Below are 19,264 nucleotides of genomic sequence, written 5' to 3' on the forward strand. Positions count from 1 at the left end.
AAATGTTCAGAAACTTCTGAAACGTAAAATTATATAAAAATTTTCATTTTCGGTTTTTTTGCGATTACTATGATATACCCTACTGGAAGTTAATAAATATTCTTATATTTATTAATTTTTTGAGAAGTAATATACATTACATTAATTATATAATTTTATTTTGTCATAATTAACGAGTGCTATCCAACACGATTTATTTTTTGCAAAAACAATATAATTGCGATTACCTCCTTAGATATTTATATATTAGCAAGAATATATTTATATATTTACCACATGCAAAGTTATCTTTATTAAAATGTTATGCTCATTTTATTTAAAGGATCTTTGTTTAAGACTAATTGACTAATTGTTCGGATTAGCCTAGAATTTTTTTTTCTATCAAATTAGTTATTTTTGCATTAATTTCATCACATTTATTGAGCTATTGTACTGCGACTTTACTAATTTTAGAATAAATAAAGTTTGATTTTCATAGGTTTTACTATGTTTTTTATTTTATTAGGGTTTTGCTCAATTCTCAAACTGTGTTAGAGCAAACCCGTGCTTTAAAACACGTGTTATAAGGGGGATGGTATCAATCCTTAAACCGTGTTAGAGCGAATCCGTATTATAGAAGTACCGTGTTATGGGTTACCTGTATAAGTACCATTTAACAATAAAGACAATAATATTTTAAATTGTGATCACCGAAAATTTGTACAGTATTATTATAAGTCAATAAGAACAATTATATATCCTAAATTATTATTGCCATGGGCGTTAAATAAATAAATAAATAAATAAAAATAAATTTATTAGCAATTAAATTAATTAATTAATTAAATTAATTGACAATTGCATAAAAACTTTCACAAAATTATATATAGCAACTCATTGATTAATAAATTGATTTGATAGTTAGTAATCTTCAATTAAGATAGTTAATTGTCTAATTAAGAAATTAATAGATGATTTACCAGTAATTAATTTGCAAAAATATTTGTTAAATTTAACACCACAGTATGTATTTTTGCGATTGTCAGTAGCATTTTATTTTTATTTTAATTGTACAATATTTTTAATTATTTTCATCATACTTAAATACAAGACTTGAATAAATGAAAAAAAAATTATGTAGTTTCGGAGCTAAATAAACAATTGTTTATTTATAATATCTTTCATTATTTTATCTTCTTCTATGTAAATAAATAATATTGTTACATTCTGTATTATGTAATTTTGTGTTAAGTACATTATTAATTTTACTATATATTGTAATTTTGTATATATATTAATTGTTATCCATATTGTAAAATAATTGTATTTTTAAGTCCTCTTGGATAAAATCTGTGGGCTATATATTTAAAAAATAAATAAATAAATATATTACAGTCCTGCACAAATTTCAGAAATGTTTACACAAAATTCTTATACAATGATGGATTTATTATGACTTTCTTCATTTATATATGTTAATATTGTTGAGTCTTTCTCACCTTTTAATAGATGAATTAAAATGAAATAATTTTGTTTACATGTAAAAATAATTTAAAAATAAAATTTGGATAATTTCATGAAATTATAAACAAAACTAGTATTTTAAACACTATTCGATCAATATTTGTAATATCTCATTTGTCATTATTATATTTCATTTGACAATCTTTCACCCTCAGCATACTTTTATACCATGCCCTCAAGAATTAAATACCCTTAAATATTGATATATGATTTTACAATTAGTTCTACAATATTATATCAGATTCAATATCTATTACAATCTATTTAAAGTATGTTTTATCTGAAATATTCCAACCCCATAGCACGTTTTAGACATTTGCAAGGGTGTCATCAAACAGTGTTTTGCTATTAAAATATCGACCGAACAGGGTTTCATGACCGGCGGCACGCTTGGCACATGTTAATAATAAAATTCAGCATTTTAAATAAATTAAAAAACTTAATCACCTGTTAATATAGTGTAATATCCAATTGTTTAGAGAATTCAATAACAGCAAACGTTATTAATGTTTATTTCACTCGTCAAGAAACACCAACAAGATCTCACTCGTTCAACGCACAAAACGTACTGAAGTTAGCAGTTGGCTTGACAACGAAACGCCAAGATGACTCAGGGTTGAGAAATGAACTTTGCGCAATGGATGACCAACCCTACAAATTGATGTTTGACAGGATGACCAACGTAAGGAAATACACTTTGACAGAACCTTAATTTTAGGTTAGTTATTTTTTCAAATACCCTTAAAATGAGAAAATGAATATTAAATCTGTTGTACCCAAAAACAATTAATAAAAGACAAATATATTAAAAAATTATATAAATAATTTTATTTATAATTATATGAATATAATAAATTGCATTTGTACCATCATATAAATATTTTAACAATCATGCACTAATTAATTTGAAAATCCTAATAATTTCATTGAAAAGATGAATATTTAAATAAAATATATAAACCAAAGATATGGCTGATAATCACAATAAATAAATACAGTCAATAAGATGCTCCTAATTCAAAGCTTTTTTCTTCAAATAAACTAAATTAAAGTGTAATACTTGTTTAGTTAAACTAAAAATTATTCAATACTATTAATAAAGATGTTCTACATTTTTAACTATGTGTAATTTCACTTATGGCAAGTCCTCTCAAATTTTCTGCTGATATTGTTTGATACCTCAACATTGTTGGATCTATTGTTTGGCAGATTTTAGTTGTTTCGTTTAAATCTGCATTACTTTCTGTTACCTCTGAATCTTCGGTAATAATTGTAGTAGTTTCTAATTCATGGCTAGTCACACTAGATAAGGTCCCATCACTATTTACTATAGTTATTGGAACTTCGACTGTCCCAGATATGTTTAGAATGTTAGATGTTCCAACTGTTATAACTCTACCAACATTTAGTATTTGCGTTGTTGCTATTGATGTGCTGATATTTCTTTCTGATTGTTGAATTAGGTCTTGTGCTGTCACTATTTGAGCATTTTGATGAATCCTCATGTGACGTTTTAAATAGCTATTACTTGTACAACCTCTATTACATATTCGGCAAACAAATGGCTTTTCTCCTGAAATAGAAAAAAATAATTAATTTGATGCAAAATGCACTATAGATATTTAAATTAATAGTCTGTTAATTAAAAATATTACATATGCAAGTTTAATATAATTATGTCTGACAAGAGCCTGAGATAATATTTATTATGGCTAACTTATAAATAAATAAATATAGCAAATATGATTAGATTATATAAATACCTGTGTGTATTCTTGAATGCTGATTTAATTGACCAGTCGTTGTAAATCTTTTGGAACACAAATTGCATTCAAATGGGCGTTCACCTGTATGAGTACGCATATGAGCTGTTAAATCATGTCTGGCAAATCTACAAATAAATGTAATAAATTATAAAATTAAGATTTAAAATATAAAAATTTCATTATAACTGATGGATTGTATCATAAATCAAATTGGTCATTGATTACGTGGCTTTAATATTTCTATTATTAAGACTAAGTTATTTTAAAATATTTAATAATTTAATTTTCTTTAAATAAAAGTGTCCATTACTTTCTCAACCTCTCATGAAAATGATTAGAAAATTAAGTAGTAAGCTTGCTATTTTATCACAAGAAAGATAAGTCTGGAGAGACTATCTAGAAAGTGAAAAGAAAAGATAGTAAAACAGATATTCTTACATACCTTTATAAGATTTATTAATTTATAAAGGCATGTAGAAAATCGTCATTGGCAAGAAAAATGAGAACTCAATATTTAACAATAATATACATAATAATGATTATTCATATAGAAACTGATTTGCAATTACTATCAAGTTCATAAAAATGATTTTTTTTATGGTAAATTATACCAATTAAAAATAAAAACAAACCAGAACTAATTTTATGAATTCACTGTGTAACATAAAATACATAAAACATAAAATCAGTGTAGTGTAATCAATGTTCCAACATACCTACATATATCAAAAACAAATTTATTTATTAATGTATATTAACTTTAATATAATTTGATATTTATTTTTAAAATTAAAAAAGAAGAAAATTAAAAATATACATACCTTTTACCACAAATTTCGCAAAAGTAGGGCTTTTCTCCTGTATGAATCCTCATATGCATTGTTAAGGTTGATGATGATGCAAAGTTTTTATTGCATACAGAACAATTGTAAGGTTTTTCTCCTGGAAATAAAGAACAAATCAATATCATATTTTGATAACACAGTTAAATATTATGATTAAATATTGTAATGATAAGTGAATTAATTAGATTCATAAAAGTTACATAAATATAATAATAATAATTTGTGTAATAATTTCTTATGTAAATTTTACATAAGAAAGAAGTAAATCATCCTATTTCCAACAAAAGGTCTGATATTTAGTTTTTCTATTCTTTTCAGCTTACCTGAATGAGTACGCATATGTAAGGATAGATTAGAACTTTGAATAAATGTCTTTCCACAGACATTACAAATGTAAGGCTTTTCTCCAGTATGGGTTCTTATGTGTGTGGTGAGTGTAGACTGATGAGTAAATCTAATAAAAAGAAATATTTATATTAAATCACATTTAAAAGTTGCTGGGTGTATATTCATATTTATGATGTATTTTGCACTAAGGACTCAAAGAAATGAATAATTTTATAGAAAAAACTAATTATTTATAAGTTATAGTATCCTAACACTTTGATTATATCCCAAAAAACTTTATTTGTGTTAATTAACTTTGCAATAAGAGTGAAGCATCCAAATAACTGTAGTTTAATTAGCATTTCATCTTTAATAAAAATGCTTAGCACAATTTATTAAAATGTAAAGTTTAGTGAAGGTCTTGTTATTAAAAATTGCATTAATTCGGGCCAGGAAGGCAATTGGTGTGAGATAGAGGTGCATAGAACAATACTACAATTCTTATACTGAAGACCAAAGAAATGATTAATTTTATAGAAACATCTAATTACTTATTTATAAGTTATATGGTTTTAGTAGAACATATCAAAATATAAATTGTTAAAAAAATCACACATACCTCTTACTACAAACTTGACAAGAATATGGTTTTTCATTCGAATGTGTTTTCATGTGTGAATTTAATAATCGCGAATCAATAAATGCTTTTCCACATGTGCTGCATACCCAAGGCTTCTCTCCAGTATGAGTTCTTATATGAATTCCCAAAGAATGGCTGTCATAATAGCTAAAAAATTAAACAAAACTTGAACTAATTAATATGTTACATAACAGCAAAATGGTCTAGACTTACTTAATATGGACATAAAAATAATACTTGACACATTAATCTCTTTAATTAATTGAATATTTTCACTTAAATTATACATTTACATTAAGATTTTTCTAATTAATACAATCTTTACAAAGAATTTTCTTTTTCTACATGAAGCATTGTCAAAAATGAATAAAAGTTTATGCGAGTAAATATGAGAATATACCCTTTTCCACAAGTAACGCAAAGAAATTTCTTCTCCCTCTGTTCACCAGTATGTAGCCGGGCATGTCGTGTCAAAGAGCCCATTTCTGGAAATCCCTTTCCACATAACGTACATTTATGTGGCTTATCTTCCAAATGAATACGAACATGTCTTTTCAACTGTAAACTCGCTAAAAAAAATAATTAGATAATATTGAATTATTAATATATAACACAAACTACTAAAATATTATGAAATTTATATCATAAATTATTACAAAAAGATAAAAGTTAATTTTTAATAAAATTTAAACAGAAAATTCTTAAATAGTGAATAAGGTAACTTGACAACTCTGAGAAACTTTTTGATAAATTGATAATGCAACAAATAAAATGCTATGATTTTTAATAGTTGAAACAAAAATCATATAAAGTTAACATTTAATATAGTTTGTAACAAATTGAACAAAATATATGTATTAAATGTTTTTTCAAATTATTTCATAATAAAATATAAAATGTAAACAACCATTCATGAATCATTGAGCTTAGAGCACAATTGTGTAATGCGATAAGTCACATTTGAGTGATAATCATAACACATGATCAGATATCAAATAGCAGATATAATTTGAAATAGAAGACAAATAGATTGATATGAAAAGAATTTAAACAAATATTCATTTCATTCACTTACTTGTACATTCCTTTTTGCAATGATTACACACATGTTTACCATCTTTTGAATGTATCGAAGAATGTATTTCTAAATCACCTTTCAATGTAAAACCCAAATGACATTCTGAACATGGAAATGGAAAGTTTTTATTTTGAGATTCTTCAGTTGTGTGTTTTCGCATATGCCTTTTAAGGTCACCCGATTCATTAAAACCCTGAAATAATTAATACTATAAAAAACCTTTTCAAACATGCACAATAAAATATGATTGCAAGGTAAACAATAATCAATAATTAATTTTTTAAACTTTATATTTTGACAAACAATTCTAATTTTGTGCAATATTACTTGTAAATTATTATTCATATTAATACTGCCATCATTAATTTTAATATTTGTTTTCTCCATTTCATTAGAAATTGAAATAATCACTTACCTTTTTGCAAAGGCCACAATTATACAATTTATTTTCCATGTGTATCCGCTTATGTCTAGTTAGTTTTCTTTGATCTGAAATATGATATACTATTATAAATTCATAAATTCTTTTACGACTAAATTAAATCACAATTATTGCTCACCACAAAACTTTTTATTACATACTGTACAAATAAATGGTTTCTTTTTCTTCTGGTGGCACTTTGAATGTTTGTCTAATTCTTCTCTATCACTAAAACTGAAATTATACAATATCAAAAGTTTAAAATAATGGATAAACCATAAATAAATATTTAATAAATAACCTTTTATCACAAAAATCACAGAGATATGAGTCATCTTTTTCCCATTCTTCATCATCAATGGTTTTTTTTATTTTCCTTCTACATCTACCATCTTTACTATTTTCTATGTTTTGATTTTCAATTGAAACCTCTGTCAATATGTTATTATTTGATTTATTTTCAAAATCATTAATGCCAGATGATATTTCAGTTTCATTCACAATATCTTAAAAAAAAGAAAATACAATATTAGGTAAATTTAATAGATAATTATGCAAAAATCTACAAAATTTACTGACTGTGGTCTTCAGAAAGTTCTGTAGTATCATCAATATATGTCATTTCTACAATCTCCGCCTGATTCAATAATGTTAAATGAGGTTTTGAGTCACGTTGTTGTTCATCAGGCTCTGATAATTCAGGTTTAATAATAGTAAACTTATCCCTAATAAAATTAAATTTATTAGATTGTTTATTATTAATAAAATTTACATGAATAAAACATACGTGAAATCAGCATAATCACTATCAGGAGGCAGCAGTAGATCACATTTTTCACCCGCTATAAAACCCTGAAGTAATGGCAATGCATATATATTGTTAAATCAAAATAATGTCAATTATAAAACAGTTCAGTAATTGAGGCATAGAATTTCTGAATAGAAGAAAGTTTTTCTGTCTGATTGCTTCTAATAATGTTAATATACATATAAATATTTAACACTTGTATCCATTTAATTTGATGTTTAAAATACTACCTTTATGTAATGACGAATAGTTGAATCAGCTCTTTCACATTGTTGTTTGAAAGCAAAACTTTTATGTACATTTAGAAGACACTGTGTACAGATTTGAGAGGGCAATCCATCATCCTCTACCATCTGAAAAATTATTTTTGTTTGCATAAGTATAATAAGCAATTTAACTTAATGAAATATTCATGTGATTGTGATTAAAGCAAGTATAAATATAAAATAACCAAAGTACTTAAACATTACTAGTAAAAATAAATATCGCTAATACTATAAATCTAAACAATTGTTTATACATATAAATATGTATTAGGTTAAGTTTCGAATAAGAAATCAAATAACAAATAAAAAACCAGAACGATTATTTATTATCAACGTTTTGGAACTAGTTTCAACTTAACAAAGAACTGATATTAATTAGAAGATAAATAAACAAAAAACTAATATAGTAATAAATATAAATAATTGGATTATAAAATAAACCATGAAAATTATGAATGAGTATGATATATAATAAAAACTCCATATGTAAACAGAAAATAGGCTTATGTAAACAAAATTCAAAACAAGATTTTTCAATGCAACTTTGTAAAAGACTAAAAACAAATTTTTGATTAAGCTCAATACAACATATACGAATCCAAGACCCAATTATTATCATATAAATATATAAGTACCTGTAAAAAAGATGAAAAAATATAAAATTCATAACTTTTTTAATATAAGAATTATAGCAATTATTTAATTTTATGCTGTCATTCTCAATGTTGATTGGACCAATAAAAAATATCGTTAAACAAGCATTACAAAATTGACATTTACCGAAACAGCAGCAACAGCCATAACCATATCTGACAAACAATTTTCATATAAAGGCCTCAAATCAGACTTGACTTCTAAACAAGTTCTACAGATCTTGGATAAATGATCTGCCAACTCTTTATCAACATCTCCATGATTTTCTGAAAATTGTAATAATCCTGTGTTTACATTAGAATTATCACTATGCTCTAAAGATGTAGCGTTGACATTGTCGTCTACTAAAGAGACTCCGATTCCTATAGCCTCCTGTTGGTTTAACTCATTTAAATCTAACAAACTAGTTATTTTGTCACCAATTGATTTGTTGTTTAACGCGCGTTGCGTATCCATTGCCAAAATATTTAAATGACGTGAAAACCAAAATGAACGCACGAATAAAGATACTTCAACATGGCGTTTATAGTGAAGTTGTAGGCAGTTCAATTGTGAGTCTTCAGCGCCAAAGTTCAATTACTGAAAAATTGAATTAAAATTTGCAAGTACAAATACATTTCAATAAATCAAATGATATAGAAAAGATTTTATTGATTAAATTAATGCTTACATTAAGGTTGCTTATATGTACATTATAAACTAAAACTACACAATATTGGATTGCAAGATTCTCACCAAAAGGTTAATGCAAAACTGCAATTTTGTCCACTAAATAGTATCATTCAGCATAGATCACAAATATCCACATAACTCGTTACATTTCTAAATTTTAAAAAGGTTTAGAACATACATACAAGTTATTACTGTAATAGGTGAGCATTTAAACAACAAAATTACTAATGTTTCATTCAAAATGTCAATATTCCAAGGTAATAAAATAAAAATGTAATACATGTATACACATTATAGATGTGAGTGAAATTGCTTTACTCTTATAAAGTACAACAAATTGGAATTTCGACTTTAAATCAATTATTTCTTCTTATTCTTTGGTGCACCAGCTTTACCCTTTGCATTATTTGCTAATTTAGCCTTCTTTTTGGGTCCATCTTCTTCTTCTTGATCCTCATCCTGAAACAATAAAATAAATATTTATTTACCATGTACAGATCCCATACTTGTGATGAACGTAACAATTATAATACTACAAAAAGTCACTCACCAACAAAAAAAATACATGCTCAATTAAAAATAATGAAATGATTAAAGCAAATTAAAATAAAAATGAAAATTAATGGCTGTTTTCTACCTCATGTTCCCTCTTATTTCCAGATTTGCGTTTTTTGGGACCATCCTGCAAGCAAAATGCATTTCAGGTATGGGCTTGTTTACTGACATATTTTCATGTACTTGCTATGCATTTTAACAAAAGCTATGTTTATGAAAACGTAACCAAAATTAGGCTGCCAGTCTTTAATGCCATGAAGTGGCAATTGAACAGCATACAAAAGTTGAATGTGTCAAAATGATTGAATGAATTTGCTTTCATTAAAGAACATCACAAATGCTGATATTGAATATTAAGGTATAATATTCAAGTATATAAAATTTATAAAGATATGAAAAAACACTTACAGCTTGATCTTCATCCTCCTCCTCATCTAACAATTCTTCTTCCATTTCATCCATATCTTCAAATTCTTCAACAAGGGCACCAAATAAGTGCTGGCCCTAAAAAACCGATGATAAAATTACTTTAAAATAATACTTGGAAAGTCTGATAACATCTTTAAAAGGTATTTAGGTATATAGAAACCAAAAATGTAAAATTTGTTTTTATTGGATACATAACACTGGATAAAGAAAATATTTCCCATATGAAATAAATAAATATGTAAACATACATAATGTTATGTAAATTTACATAAACCCATATGTAAGTTTATGAAAAGCATGATTTTAAAATTTAATTGTGATTTACAAGTAAGATTTTCTTTAAATTTATTAATTCTCGATTGAACAATGAGCAGAGATAATCAACAATATATAAGAACAGCATAATTTGATAGATAATTTCTAGTGGAGGTAATAAAGAAATACTTCACTAAATTTATGATGTCTGGAAGAAAGGTGACTTACATGTAAATGTACAGGTCCTGATCCTTGTATCAAGGTGAATGTAACTGGGTAATCTGGAAACTCTAAATCCAAACGGCATTGTCGAGATTCACCAACTTTAAGAACTGCTACTGGGGTCTTAACGGTATCACGAATGGACATAGTTTCAACCTAAAATAAAGAGAGTAGTTAATATAAGTTCAACTTTTTTTTCTTAGATAATATAATGAAACAATTACGTTGAATGTAATTATGAAATTAGTGAGATTATTAGTACCTGTACGACATTGTATTCGCCTTCTTTAGCTTCATGACCTAATAGAGCTTGTCTTAAAACAAGCTTATTTGTTCTTGGGTATTCCTCTGCTTTTGTTTCGGGATCCCAAACTTCAGTGGCGCCGGCTCCAGATAAAGTTATACCTACACAATTTATATTATGTTAGAAGCATATAAAGTCAATTCAGCTTAATTATCCTATCAAATACGCTTGAAAAATATATGCTTATCAGCATTCAAGAATTAGAAACAGCATGTTCATAATGGCGAATCAAAGATCGGCAAAGGATTCTACGACGCCAACATGTTGATATTAATTTCATGCGAAGTACACAAGTATTAAACAAAATATTACTTGGAGCATGAAATATAGATATAGTACATTATCACTTACCGTAAAAGTATTCATCAGCCATTGTGATTATTATATATTAGTACGATACAATAAACCGGTAAAACCTTTATGTGCACTTTTGCTAAAGACCGATTTGCCAAAGAGCGAGTATAAAACTGTGCGAGTGACAAGCTACCGCTAGTAAATATTCCGCTTAATTATACGCCAAAGATACGAATCGCAGAATTCAAAGATGTTGTAAACAAACAATGCTACCAACGTCGAACGACATCCCAAGACACACACCAGCTCACACCAGTTAGTGAAATTTATTTAACGGTTCTTTGCATAGAACTCTTTTATCATAGAACGGCATAGAACGGCATAGAACATGCAAATCATAGATAAAAGAAAATGCAAATATTTTCCGAAGCGCCGCTTGTGACATAATCTAGAACTTTCATGTACTAACTAAAATCATACTAAAATACAAGATCGATTAAACCAAAACATGGACCCAATGGACCTGCTTTCGGTCTACTATTTGTTATTATTATTTAAATTGATTTATTGGCTCATTGTGTTTTCTCTTATTCACTTCTTGCTTATAGTAAATTAATAATAATTAATTTCAAAAATTTGTTTAAATTAATGAAAAGCAAGTACACGACTTAAATTTGTTCAGAATTAAAGCGTATTTTTTTGTATGCGTTAAGTATGTGTGTGTTTTACAGACTTGTTGCTGTAAATCGACGTTTTCTCAAAAACGGCTGGACCGATTTCAAAAATTTAAAAGCAATTCGATGAGGACGAGCGTTTATCAACTTTGCGCGACAATCAGCCAAGCCGTTTTTTTGTAAATCGCAGAAAAGTAAAAATTTTTTCGTCCACGTTTTAGCATGCAATTCTGAACCGATTTTGAAAATTGTAAAACTGTTCGAAACATATTGGTTGGGAACCGTGCTGATTAGTCTTTGCAAAGATCGGCTGGGCCGTTTTCTTGTAATAAAGTGTTAACCAAAATTTTTTCTACGATTTTTATGATATTGTTTTGACGGAGATATCATTATGCTTATTTATCTATGGGAGATACATAGTAATTGGTATTATAGATCATATTAAAATATTACGGCCCAACGACAAGTCGTTTAATTTTAAAAATTCTTCAAAGTTTGCAAAAATTAGTATCGTTTCTTTGGCATTGGTCATAATTGGACATTTCATCGACGTTTGTTCAAAAACGTTTGAACCGATTTCAGAAATTTAAAAGCCATTTCATGTATTTGTACTCTATATCCATATTTTTTAACTTTCGGTAAATATAGAGCAAAAACCACTTCACAGCTCATGGCACATAAACGAAATTTTTTATTGAATATATAAATAAGCTTAGACAATGTAAATAAGTTTTTAAAATCTATCATCCTCGATAAAGAGATAATTATATCACTCGTATTTAATAAAATTAATTGAACTTCTTCAGCGGTAGCCAAAATTAAATGTGTCAAATGCATGACAGTCAAAACAAAAATAAATAACATGACAGTTTATGGGGTTATGTTAAAATACTGCTAGTCTATAATAATGAGATTACATTTATATCGCAATATAAAATTGATTTATGTCGGTTTCTCGTCATTTATTTTAGGATATATTCTATCATATATTAATACCGACATTTGCATTATACCTACCTCCCAAGATGTTCCTGATTATGATATTATTTTAGTTATATTAACATCACCTCAAAATTATCATAAAAGAGATGCAATTCGTAAGACGTGGTTACGGTTGAAAGACAATATTAATTATAACTCATTTGAGTCTACTTTAGACTACATGGATGTACCTATTTATAACCAAGAAGGATTTCTGAAAAAGGACACAACAACAATTCAAAAACAAAGGCTCATTAAATATGCCACAAAGTTAAAGACTGATTCAGCTCAATTGAGGCCACAAAAGCATTTTAGTAGGACTAGATTTAAGGTGAAACATTTGTTTTCAATTGGTACCAATGGCCTGTCTACTGACATCATCTCTTCAATAAAGTTAGAAAATTCGAAGTTTGATGATATATTATTATTGCCTTCATTAAATGATTCATATAGATCTCTTACAAATAAGATAGTTCAAACTTTCGAAAAAGTTTCGATATTGTATAAATTTAAATATATATTAAAATGTGATGATGATTCCTTTATTAAATTAGACACCGTAATTGAAGAATTAGAAGCTTATGATCATAATGTTATGGAGATATACAAATATAATACTTCCATGTAAGTAAAAAAAACATATAATTTTATTTTTGTACATTGCTCACTTAAAATTCTGTATTTTATATTACATTTAGGCCACAGTTATATTGGGGATATTTCAATGGTGCAGCTAGAGTAAAACATAGTGGGCCTTGGGCAGAGAAGGAATGGTTTCTTTGTGATCGTTACTTACCTTATGCTCTAGGAGGTGGTTATATTCTTAGTGCCTATTTAGTGAAGTACATTGTAAATAATGACCAACATTTCAGGTAATTTTTATCTAATATTTTGTTATAATTAAATGATAAATTAGTATTAAAAATAAAATTAAACTTTATTTATAAATTTATAATATAAAGTGCTATTTGAAGTCTATTTTTGCAAATATATATTATAAAATTAGTTTTAAACCTCCCAAATAACAATTTCCTTCTTCTTTAGCAAATTTAATAGTGAAGATGTTTCTGTTGGTGCCTGGTTGGCTCCTTTAAACAATGTTTATCGAAGGCATGATCCAAGATTCAATACTGAAGCAAATCCAAGAAAAATGAGTTTGTTGCATATTGTATTGCATAAAGTATCACCAATGGAAATGAAATCTTTGTTGCTGGATTATAAGAATGAACCATATGAAAATATTAATGTAGAAGAAGTAGGGTATATTTATAACTGGGAAGTGTTACCTAGCAAATGTTATGAACATTTTATATGAAAAGTTTGCATCAAGATGATGTTAATATGAGAAATGAAAGCATTTAAATAAACGCAATATATAAATTTGATGCATGAATAATAAAACATTATTGTTAAGAAAATAATTATATTTCAATTTCTATTATAATTATTAATTAATTATAAATTATTTCAATGTTAAAAGTATTTACTTTGTAAGATATTAAACTGCCATTCCTTTTTATGCTATATCAAATGATGTAAAAGTATAGCTCATTTATCAGAAATAAAAATATATAATATAATTAACAAATTATTACTGATTGGAGGTAACATGTTTGAAAATTGATTCCATTAGAAATAACATACATGGGCATTTAGATTATATACTATTTTTATTTCTTAGAACATTTGTTGTGAAAAAACAAGTTGCTCAAATTAATTCATAGAGTGAACATTGGAAATTTTTGATCCGCTGTGAAAATACTTGTTGGAAAAAAAAACTATTGACAGTTTCTGTAAAGTTTCAGAAGCTAAAAGATAACTCATTTTGTAAATCAGTAATATTTTTTTAAATGCCTTGATTATATGTAAAATATATCTTATTTTCTATGACCACATTTCAAACTACAGAACGAATTAATTTTATTTTCATGTATTCAAAGGAAAAATACCCATTTTGCATAGCAAAGTTTCCGCACAACAAACTTTCTCCCAGAACAAACTATTTATGTAATGCGGGGTGTCACTGTAATTTAGATAATAGAATTTACGAGTTCTTGGACAAGTTTTGCATCTGTGACATATGTACATTCGTCGCTATTACTAAAATTTATATTAATCTCTCGACTCAAGTTTAAATTTTTTTTAACTCTAGCCGAGGCATGTATTTCTTTAACACATGAAGCAAAGAAAATGTTTCTAACATTTTCAGTTGTAATACCACATCCGGGCATTATAGAAATTCTATTTCCAGCCTGAATCACTAATTGTTTTATATTATCAAGACCATCTTCTGCATTTTTAGCCATACCACTTGTTAGTATCCTCACAAAACCTAATTTTATTATTGTTTCCAATGCAGAAAATGGATTACTGCTTACATCAAATGCTCTATGAAATGTAACAGATAATGGTTTACAAGCATTCACTATTAATTGACATTTAGTTTCATCAATTAACCCTGAGGGTGTTAAGGCTCCAAATACAAAACCATTTGCTTTAAAATCTTTAAATATTTTAATATCTTCAAGCAGAATATTGATTTCTTCATCAGAGTAAACAAAATCATTACCATTGCGTGGCCTGAGCATGACATACACATCCACTGATGGCTTGATCTAAATAATAATTTATGAATAATTAAATATATATATATATATATATATATATATATAAACAAAGAAAATATAAAATTTGGGCTATCGTTAATTAAAAATGTATAACTGTTAACTTACATTATGTTTTACAATTTTTAATAAACCTGGTGTAGGTGTAAGCCCTCCTTCACTCAGTGCAGCACACAACTCAATTCTCTTCGCACCCCCTTCAGATGCTGCAATTGCAGATTCAATACTATCTACACAAACTTCTAGCATATTGTCTAAATTTTATTCGATTGACTTCTTCAAGTTTATGATGTTATGTCAACTTTTTATCAGAGATATTATAAGTATTGCAGTGTAATATTGTTTTCAGGCTTGTATATACACACTTGTTAATAATGATATTGAAGCCTATTAATTGATTCAAAATCTTCGCATCAGATACAAAAATAAATACTAAATATTAGCAGATTGTTAAAAACCTAATATTTTTTTAGGGTTCAAAGTCTTTTTAATTAAGCACTATTAAACAACATCGTACACAAAACACAAGTATCAAAACACTTCATCCACGTGCACACACTGACACTGACACGTGCACACACTGACAGTTTTATCAATATGCACACAAAATACTCGCATCTATTACTAGCACTTCTGATATAATTTTTTGTTGTAGCTTAATAACTGAGGCATTAAACAGTATCAATGCTAGGAATTTTAAGGTTATAAATACAAGACAACCGTCTTACTAAATCCCTTTCTGGAAGGTACGTTATTGAAAAATAATTTTTTTATTACACCTTATATTCATAACAAATAATTCTACATTGTTTTTTTTCGAGAAATTGTATTCTTGAAAGTAATAATAAAATATCAGTGAGAAAAATAAAAACACAGCAATCAATATTAAGTAACAAGTGCAAGCCTGAAATTAGCTGACCAATATTGAAAATAGGACTCATAATTTTATGTCAAGTCAGTTAAGAGAACACATAATCATTTAAATAAAAGAAAATTCAAGCTAATGGTAAAATTCCACCCTTCTTTTAACACTGCTAATGTTAGTTGGGGATCTACTATGCCACAACAAATGTTTTTGGGTAGAAAATTGCCTTTTGATGTTTCATGAAAAAAATATGTTTACTAATAATTGTGCGTATAGTTTCTAAAGCTAAATACCATATTCTGTAATCATGTATGTAATATATAAAAATAAATGCTTTTTAACTTCCCGAAGGAGAAGTTTATGTTTTCATCAAAAAAATCCGATTCGCTAATTTTATGTTTTCTCGACGTTTCAAGCCATTCTGAATCGAATGAGACCAAATTTGGAAAAAGTATGTGTGTGTGTGTGTGTGTGTGTGTGTGTGTGTATGTGTGTGTGTGCGTGTGCACCAACAGATTTTTTGCCGTAAATCGACGTTTTCTCGAAAACGGCTGGGTCGATTTCAAAAATTTAAAAGCCATTCGATGTATCTCGACGAGAACTATTGTTTGTCAGTTTTGTGCGACGATCGGCCAAGCCGTTTCTTTATGAATGGCAGAAAAGTGAAAAATTTTTCGTCTACGTTTTAGCCCGCAATTCTGAATCGATTTTGAAAATTCAAAAACCGTTCGAAAGATATTGGTTGGGAATCGTGCTGATTAGTTTTTGGTAGAGATCGGCCGGGCCGTTTTCTTGTAATAAAGTTTTTAAAAAAAAAATTTTGACGATTTTTATGATTATTTTTTTGACGAAAGATACCATAGTTTTATAGGTCATACTAAAATATTACGGCCCTACGACAACTGGTTCAGCTTTAAAAATTCGTCAAAGTTTGCAAAAATCAGTATGGTCTTTTTGGCATTTGTCAAAATTAGACTTTTGATCGACGTTTTCTCAAAAACGCCTGAACCGATTTTAGAAATTTAAAAGCGATTTGATGTATTTCGGTGAGGACTATCGTTTGTCAGTTTTGTGCAACGATCTGACAAGCCGTTTCTTTGTAATTCGAAAAAACTTTTCGTACATATTTAAGCTCATCCTACCGAACAGATTTTAAAAAATCAAAAACTGTTCGAAAGATATTAGTTGGGAATGATGCTGATTAATTTTAGGTTAAAATCTACCGAGCCGTTTTCTTGTAATTAACTGTTGAAAAAAAGTGTTAAATTTTCGTCGACATTTAAGCTCATCCTACCGAACCGATTTTGAAAAATCAAAAACTGTTCGAAAGATATTAGTTGGGAATGATGCTGATTAATTTTAGGTGAAAATATACCGAGCCGTTTTCTTGTAATTTACTGTTGAAAAAAAGTGTTAAATTTTCGTCGACATTTAAGCTCATCCTACCGAACCGATTTTGAAAAATCAAAAACTGTTCGAAAGATATTAGTTGGGAATGATGCTGATTAATTTTAGGTGAAAATCTACCGAGCCGTTTTCTTGTAATTAACTGTTGAAAAAAAGTGTTAAATTTTCGTCGACATTTAAGCTCATCCTACCGAACCGATTTTGAAAAATCAAAAACTGTTCGAAAGATATTAGTTGGGAATGATGCTGATTAATTTTAGGTCAAAATCTACCGAGCCGTTTTCTTGTAATTAACTGTTGAAAAAAGTGTTAAATTTTCGTCGACATTTAAGCTCATCCTACCGAACCGATTTTAAAATATCAAAAACTGTTCGAAAGATATTAGTTGGGAATGATGCTGATTAATTTTAGGTGAAAATCTACCGAGCCGTTTTCTTGTAATTAACTGTTGAAAAAAAGTGTTAAATTTTCGTCGACATTTAAGCTCATCCTACCGAACCGATTTTAAAATATCAAAAACCGTTCGAAAGATATTAGTTGGGAATGATGCTGATTAATTTTAGGTGAAAATCTACCGAGCCGTTCTCTTGTAATTAACTGTTGAAAAAAAGTGTTAAATTTTCGTCGACATTTAAGCTCATCCTACCGAACCGATTTTGAAAAATCAAAAACTGTTCGAAAGATATTAGTTGGGAATGATGCTGATTAATTTTAGGTGAAAATCTACCAAGCCGTTTTCTTGTAATTAACCGTTAAAAAAAAAATTAAGCCGTTTTTCATGAAACTTTTTTTGGCGATATACATCATGGTCTTATAGAACTTACTGTAATATTACGGCCTTACAACAAGTAGTTTAATTTTAAAAATTCGTCAAAGTTTGCTAAAATTATTATCGTTTTTTTTTAAAGTAGGATTAATGAAGTATATTATTTACACATTTTTTTTGATTAAGTCGATTATTTACACATTTCGGGAAGTTCATGTAACTTGCCTCAAGGCTAAATACCAAACCAACTAGTTAAAATTCAATTTTCTTTTTTTTAATTTTGAATTCAAACGATCTATATTGGTGCATTTCTACAGCATTTTATATTCGCACCCACGGCCGACTAGCGCCATCTATATTGGGAGACGGAAACTAAGTCGGAAAATTAACAGATTTGATCAGAAAAATGTGGCAACGAAATATAGCCCGAAAGAGCGATCTATATACTCTTCTTTTATCTATGAATAAACGTACAGTATAGTGTGGGCGCCACAACGATCACAAACGAACATAAACAAACAAGGCGAGCAATGTTCCGCAACTTGTCGGTACATCAAAGGGAATTGTTCGTTCATGTTTGAACTCGTATGTGCAGTGTGGCCGCTACCACGAATGTAGACAAACATTTTTTCTTTTTTTATGTTAAAATGTGCATTAATGCATTAATTTATGTTGTGTTTATTATAAGATATTGCTGTTATTGACCAATTTTGTAAATTTGATGTCTTTAAATAATTTTGCGCTTTCCCGCCACTTTAAATAATAAATCTGACGTTTCATGGTACATCCTCGAACAAAAAGATTCAAGCCCTCACTGCTTTGAGGCGTTTGTTTAGAATTATTTGCGTTCGTTTGTGTTCCTGTTTGTTCTTCTTTGTGTTTTTTTGTGTTCGTTCGTTAGGTGTGGA

The 19,264-nt window shown here is 27.9% G+C and overlaps 4 protein-coding genes across 5 annotated transcripts; 1 reads left to right on the top strand and 3 right to left on the bottom strand.

Annotated features, from left to right (window-relative positions):
• Nucleotides 1-2,517: 2,517 nt before the first annotated feature.
• LOC113364063 (zinc finger protein 883-like) lies at nucleotides 2,518-8,746 on the bottom strand. The gene is made up of 14 exons (XM_026606521.1): nucleotides 8,435-8,746; nucleotides 7,619-7,741; nucleotides 7,368-7,432; nucleotides 7,160-7,305; nucleotides 6,882-7,086; nucleotides 6,720-6,814; nucleotides 6,575-6,648; nucleotides 6,157-6,352; nucleotides 5,482-5,650; nucleotides 5,061-5,228; nucleotides 4,438-4,568; nucleotides 4,091-4,211; nucleotides 3,267-3,394; nucleotides 2,518-3,076 (listed from the first exon to the last, which is right to left on the bottom strand). Exons 1-14 carry the CDS (start codon nucleotides 8,459-8,461, stop codon nucleotides 2,619-2,621), a joined length of 2,106 nt encoding a protein of 701 aa, XP_026462306.1. The 5' UTR covers nucleotides 8,462-8,746; the 3' UTR covers nucleotides 2,518-2,618.
• Nucleotides 8,747-9,278: 532 nt separating this feature from the next.
• On the bottom strand, nucleotides 9,279-11,336 carry LOC113364066 (nucleoplasmin-like protein). Of its 2 annotated transcripts, XM_026606524.1 has the most exons (6): nucleotides 11,097-11,336; nucleotides 10,704-10,846; nucleotides 10,448-10,597; nucleotides 9,944-10,039; nucleotides 9,618-9,662; nucleotides 9,279-9,439 (listed from the first exon to the last, which is right to left on the bottom strand). In XM_026606524.1, the coding sequence occupies exons 1-6, from the start codon at nucleotides 11,116-11,118 to the stop codon at nucleotides 9,341-9,343; spliced, it is 555 nt and encodes a 184-aa protein (XP_026462309.1). In that variant the 5' UTR covers nucleotides 11,119-11,336; the 3' UTR covers nucleotides 9,279-9,340. The 2 variants fall into 2 exon arrangements, with proteins under 2 accessions (XP_026462309.1, XP_026462310.1); XM_026606525.1 differs by lacking the exon at nucleotides 9,618-9,662.
• Nucleotides 11,337-12,620: 1,284 nt separating this feature from the next.
• LOC113387481 (beta-1,3-galactosyltransferase 6-like) lies at nucleotides 12,621-14,009 on the top strand. Its single transcript, XM_026624852.1, has 3 exons — nucleotides 12,621-13,318; nucleotides 13,393-13,566; nucleotides 13,739-14,009. Exons 1-3 carry the CDS (start codon nucleotides 12,621-12,623, stop codon nucleotides 14,007-14,009), a joined length of 1,143 nt encoding a protein of 380 aa, XP_026480637.1.
• A 679-nt stretch (nucleotides 14,010-14,688) lies between these two features.
• On the bottom strand, nucleotides 14,689-15,829 carry LOC113364065 (copper homeostasis protein cutC homolog). The gene is made up of 2 exons (XM_026606523.1): nucleotides 15,427-15,829; nucleotides 14,689-15,309 (listed from the first exon to the last, which is right to left on the bottom strand). Exons 1-2 carry the CDS (start codon nucleotides 15,565-15,567, stop codon nucleotides 14,725-14,727), a joined length of 726 nt encoding a protein of 241 aa, XP_026462308.1. The 5' UTR covers nucleotides 15,568-15,829; the 3' UTR covers nucleotides 14,689-14,724.
• Nucleotides 15,830-19,264: the final 3,435 nt, after the last annotated feature.

This window comes from Ctenocephalides felis, unplaced genomic scaffold (genome assembly GCF_003426905.1).
Source record: "Ctenocephalides felis isolate EL2017-DRISC unplaced genomic scaffold, ASM342690v1 CF-g0.4_SCAFFOLD_00845, whole genome shotgun sequence".
NCBI lineage: Eukaryota > Metazoa > Arthropoda > Insecta > Siphonaptera > Pulicidae > Ctenocephalides > Ctenocephalides felis.